General features: G+C 42.4%; 1 protein-coding gene across 1 annotated transcript in view; it reads left to right on the top strand.

Annotated features, from left to right (window-relative positions):
- Positions 1 to 3455: 3455 nt before the first annotated feature.
- The window catches only part of LOC102421987 (beta-chimaerin-like), a gene marked incomplete at its 3' end in the record, with an annotated part of 7042 nt that continues 4931 nt past the window's right edge, over positions 3456 to 5566 (top strand). The window contains exons 1-2 of the mRNA XM_006108877.1: positions 3456 to 3518; positions 4957 to 4988. Of these exons, the coding sequence (XP_006108939.1) occupies positions 3456 to 3518; positions 4957 to 4988 (95 nt within the window). The remainder of the gene's footprint in view (positions 3519 to 4956; positions 4989 to 5566) is intronic.

The following is a 5566-nucleotide window of genomic DNA, read 5'->3' as shown; positions in this document are numbered from 1 at the left end:
AGCCCTATTTATTTATTTTTTTCTGGGTGAAATCGCCCCAATATCACCAATACAAATCCTGTCATCAAAACCCATTTCTCTACATTTGATCAGTAGCTCAGAAAATCCAGCCGTCTAGCTGCCCTGCCTTAGGAGGTTGCTAAATTGAATTTTAAAATTATTTCTATTAAGCAAAAACTTAACATATACCAGCTGCTGAGAGATTATAAGAGCTTTGTTTTTTCAATAATTGGAAACCTTGTTTACAGAGGACTCACAATATTCTTTGGATGTCTTTGTGTTGAATATAAAAGAACTTGTGTTTATCTAGGCAATGATAATCTGACTATAAAGCAAACTCATTTAAGGATTATGTTTCCTGTCTCTCACTGTGCAGCTGTCACCCGACTGTTTCTTTCAAGCTTTGCAAAGTGCTGAGAATGTGTCCTTAACATTAGAAGGAGGCATTGGAAATTAACCAGGTAGCTTGGAATACACGCGCTTCTAAATGACAGGGGAACAGTTGAGAGAGGCAGGTTGATCCCTGGTTCTCATTTGTTAACTCGTGGACAGAATTCAGTCATCACAAAGAGATTTTAAGGCGTTCAGTCCTGGCAAAGAAAGCTGCAGGACAATTTGGACAGTCCAGTATGTAAGCGAAGGGCAGCGCTGTGCCCTAGCAATAGAGTCGCTGGCGCGGGTTGGTGTCTGCTCTGAAGAAGCACCCGGGAGTGAAAGGGTATGTGCTGGGTTTGAAGCCAGTTGCTAGTCCTGTGACCTCACGCTCATTGTTTAGCGGCTCTCTGTCGAATAAGAGAGCTCATGTGCCCCCCAGTGTTGTTGGGAGGCTTAAATGAGATAAACATGGGCAACCTAAGGACATTCCTGGCACAGAGTAGCTACTCAATAAGTGATCACCTGTTACCGACAGTGTTCCAAGCCTCACCGTTTTTATATGCATTATCTCACCCGATCTTCAAAACAGCCTTATTAAAGCAGCGCATTTTTCTAACTCCAGTTTTATTGAAAATGGAGGAAAATGAGATGCAAAGAAGTTTAATAACCTACTGAGGGTCACCCAGCAATTAAACTGACAGCAGGGCTCTGCATTCGTAGTCTTTGCCTCGCTCTGCGAGCAGTCAGCACAGGCAGCCTTTGCTCTCAGAACAGCCCCCACCACAAATCTCGAATGTTTGCTCTAACAACTTACAAAAAGTTTTAGCCCATATCCTTCTTCCAGTTGAAAACCTGCGATGACAAGTTCTCCTGTGGCAGCTGCTCAAGCTTTAGTGTGTACGCAACCCCTTCGACGTGCTGACTCAGCATTTCCGACCAGCTCCCAGGTAGCGCCCCTGCTGCGGAGGCTGGTCCCCGGGCCACATTCTGAGTAGCAGGGCTGCCAAGAGATGGAAGAGGGTCTCTCTCATATCTCAGTGCTCTGATTGGCCTCATGTTTAAGTCTATTGGACATATTTTCCTGCCTTTTTCCCTGAGGATATAGCCCCTTAGTATTTGTTCAGGCCTGGTACCTGGGGGCACTACCAATGCAGGTCCAATTTAGAGAGTATTTTTCAAATCTTTGTCAATATTATTTCATGGTTGGTTTTTATTATAGTATACTAGAGGCCCGGTGCATGGATTCGTGCACAGGTGGGGTCCCTCAGCCTGGCCTGCGCCCTCTCACAATACAGGACCCCTCAGGAGATGTTGGACTGCCAACATCCCCTGAGGGATATAGTAGAGTGCGAAGCAGTAGGTGGCCAGGGAGGAGCCCGAGCCTGGGCCAGGCGCATGCTGCTCCCACTCATCCCAGCCCTGCAGTACCTGGTACTGCTCAGTAATGCTGCTGCAGTGGCAGGAGAGGCTTGCACCACCACAGCTGCGCTCGCCAGCCATGAGCACGGTGTCTGGCACCCGTTGGTCAGCTGAGCAGCGCTCCTGCTGTGGGAGCACACTGACCACCAGGGGGCAGCTCCTGAGTTGAGCGTCTGCCCCCCTAGTGGTCAGTGCACATCATAGCAACTGGTCAACCAGTTGCTTAGGGTTTTATATATAGATGCTCAGTGTAGAAGCATAAACAATCCCTATTCTATTCAGCAGTGGACTGCACACAACTCCGATGAATGACTCCATTAAGTGTTAGACAATTATGTTATTGGTGTTTAAATAGTTTATATGGGGCAGAAAATCTTATCAGATTGTTGTATAGTTTTTTAAAGGCATTTTAGTAATATTTTGGATATTGATATTTTTGAGTGTTTTGTCTGCATCTAAGGGCACCTTGAAAAAAATGTGGATGCCTATGATTTTTCTAGGGTTGTTTAATTTAAGCTCTTGTGTGGTTAAAAGCTCAGTGAAGTGTGGAGATGGAGACTGTTTCAATTCCTATAAGCAAAAACTTTAGGAAAAGGAGAGGGTTATTGTTCGGTTTTGATCCCAGCCATTATTTCTCTCTTTAAGTGAACAAAGACAGCTGTACAACAAAAGGAAAAGAGATCGAGTCCAACCAGGAGAGCAGGGATCAGATGGATGCCCACACCTCTGTCTTCCCTTCTCTTCCCTTTCCTACCTTTCATCTCCCCTTATGAAGGGTTGCCAGACTTAGAAAAGAAGACATAAAAACAGGGTGCCTAAGTACATTTGAATTTCAAATAAAGGATATTTTAGTATACGTCTCCTGCAACATTGGGGACAAATTCCATGACCATATTCCAGGTCATGGAATCTCCCACACACAATTCAATGCTCTTGTTTTATCTGCTCATGGTTTTCATATTCAGATCTGTCCCTCAGTTAGATCCAACTGTCCTCTAGGCAGGGTCTTATTTGGTCTCCTTCAAGGCACCATAACTATTGGCTTCCCTACACGGGAGGAGGTGACGGAGGCTGCGTTAGATTTCTTAATATGTCTTCCTGTTGCACATGCAGAGCACCCCTGAACTCCTCGGACCCTTCCTCTCACGCTTGGAAGGTCATCACTTCACGAACGATTGCAGGGCTTAGCACAGAGTCCTGAACACAGTGAGTTTTTATGATGGATTAATGAACTGAAAGCAATTTGTTGTCTGAAGAGTCAATTAAATTCAACATTGATTAGCTAGTTACCTGCATGCCAGCAGTTAGAGGCAGGCTCTCTCTACCATGCTGCCCATCAGGGAGGTTAGATGACTCTTCCCTTCTGGGGAGATAAGAGGATAGAGAAGAAAAATGGGTTGGAAGCTACCCCCAGATTTGCAAATGTGTGTTATGACTCAACCAAAAAGATGGAAATAAAATTGTCCTTCTACATAGGGAATCATTTTAATCCTTCTCTCTAAGAATGCAGAGATATCTTGCCCATTATGCCTCGTCTACCTCCACTGGCTTTTCTGGAACTAAATTTCTTCTATGCCATGTAGGTGTTATATTCAGATACCTACAGTATCATAAAAGGAAGAAAGAACTTTGAAAGCCAATAGAATGATATGAATGACGAAATGTTCAGCTCATATGGAGAAGCTCTCCGGCACGTAGCGTCGTGGTATACGTCAGATAACAAGGTGCCGTTTCGCACTCGGTGCTTCTGTTAATGACGTGTTTTAGATCTTCCTCTGTAAGTGACACTGAGCAGGCTTCACACCGTGAAGACTGAGAGTTATGAATGCCCCCCTCTCAGTTCAGTGCTTTTCAAGTATAAAATACACAGGTGAGTGAGCACCTACTTAGAAGTGTCCAGATGATTAGTTTTATGCCAGTCAAGCTTGACCACTCAGGATTGTGAATGTGGCCCTCAGATTCCTGGCTCCCCCTTCCTGACCATTTCTCTCTAGCTCCCTTCTACCCCTTTGGGTCCCCTGCATCCTTTGAGGGGTGGAGATAGGACAGTACCTTTCCCACCTCTTTCCCTACCTATGAGCCCTGGCCAGGTGGCTCGGTTAATTGGAACGTCTTCGGTGCATCAAAAGGTTACAAGTTTGATCCTTAGTCAGGATGCGTATGGGAGGCAACCAATCAATGTTTGTCTTTCACACCTGTGTTTCTCTCTTTCCCTTCTTGTCTCTCTAAAATCAATAAGAGGTGAGGATTAAAAATAATTCTTTAAAAACCTCCCCATTTGACTGTAGACAGAAATAACTATAAATAAAACAGCTGCAGGCTCATATTGTACGCCGTCATAACATCAATGGAAATTCATAACTTAATGTGGCTCCACTGTTTTCTAGTCCCTGGAGTTAGACTAGAAGAACAAAAGCTGATCATGAGAATTCCTGCTCATTTCTCCCCAACTCCAACACCAGGAACATCGGAAAACGAAGTTCTTGTGAAAGTAGACTAGTCTATATGAGATAAAAATTCCATGGGTTAATAACCCCAAGGCAGATGCTGTGATTGGAAAATCTTTTCTGAAAGGCTTGTGATGTTTGGTCGAGTCATAAATCTTGTCCTCTGCATCTATATCTTGGTGTCAAGTAATTTTAGTCATTAATCATTTGTTGAAAAAATAAGAATGTTAGAATATTGACTTTGCATGGGAAGGGACCAAATGAAAGTTATTTTTTAACCCAGATGCACGCTTCATTTTTATTGTAAATACATAATGAAACAAGTGGGTGAAGATTGAAATAAGTGCTTATGTTTTATTCATGCTAAAAATATTCCTTGTATATTTCAGGATGAAGCCTTGTAATATCTTTATAAGTTCCTTAATATTAAAATAAGCATCACTTTGTTTCCTTTGAAATTCTTTTATTAGATGGTTGGGTTTGGGTGAAGAAGAAGCCTAAATGATTAGAGCAATATGATGGTTCTAGAACTTTCCTACCCCAGACAGGGGAATGTGTTGGTTAACTCCACAGATTCATGGAGCTCTAATTTTGGGAACAAAAACTGTAATAAAATTATGACCAGGACTCCAGCTCCGTTTGTTTGAAAAGCATTTTTATCTATCTGATTTGAATTCAAATGCATTATTAATATTTTTCTTCTTTTTTAATATAGGTGGAAAACAGACCAAAATATTACGGAAGAGAGTATGTATTATGCTATTCTTTGTTTTAATAATGTAGTAAGGAGTCAATTCATATGTCATTTAACTATAAATATTAAGAAGCTTCTAATATAAGGTCTTCATCAAATGTCCACTGTGCAGGAGTCTAATAAGAATGATAAATGTAATGTGACCCCTTTGTATTGCATTTTCTTTCTAAGACTCAGGTGCTTGGCTTCTGTTAATGTGGGAGGGGGAGTCTCCTGCTACATACACCCCTCTCCACAGAAGCAGCCAATGAGGCCCAGGCAAGTGTTTGAAACGTGAGGCAGCATTTTCCATAATTGAGACTTTGTGTTTTATTTCACTTTCTATCTCAATGTTATATAAACATTTAGGGTGTCAAAGATTGTAAACTGTGGCTGAACGCCTATCTTTCATGCACCCCAGTAAATGCAATACTCAGGAATGTCACCCCCACGTCCCCGCAGTCTCATAAAACTGAAATGATCATTTCCCTTGACTTGGCTATGTTAGCTAAATTGCCTTAATACCCTCATTATTTCCTCCCATTTTCCTGTTCATTTTTAGTCTTGTTTTGCTTCACTCCCTCAGAAACCT

The sequence above is a fragment of the Myotis lucifugus genome, unplaced genomic scaffold (assembly GCF_000147115.1).
Source record: "Myotis lucifugus unplaced genomic scaffold, Myoluc2.0 scaffold_4069, whole genome shotgun sequence".
NCBI classification, from domain to species: Eukaryota; Metazoa; Chordata; class Mammalia; order Chiroptera; family Vespertilionidae; genus Myotis; species Myotis lucifugus.
This window is presented reverse-complemented; position numbering and strand designations above follow the sequence as displayed.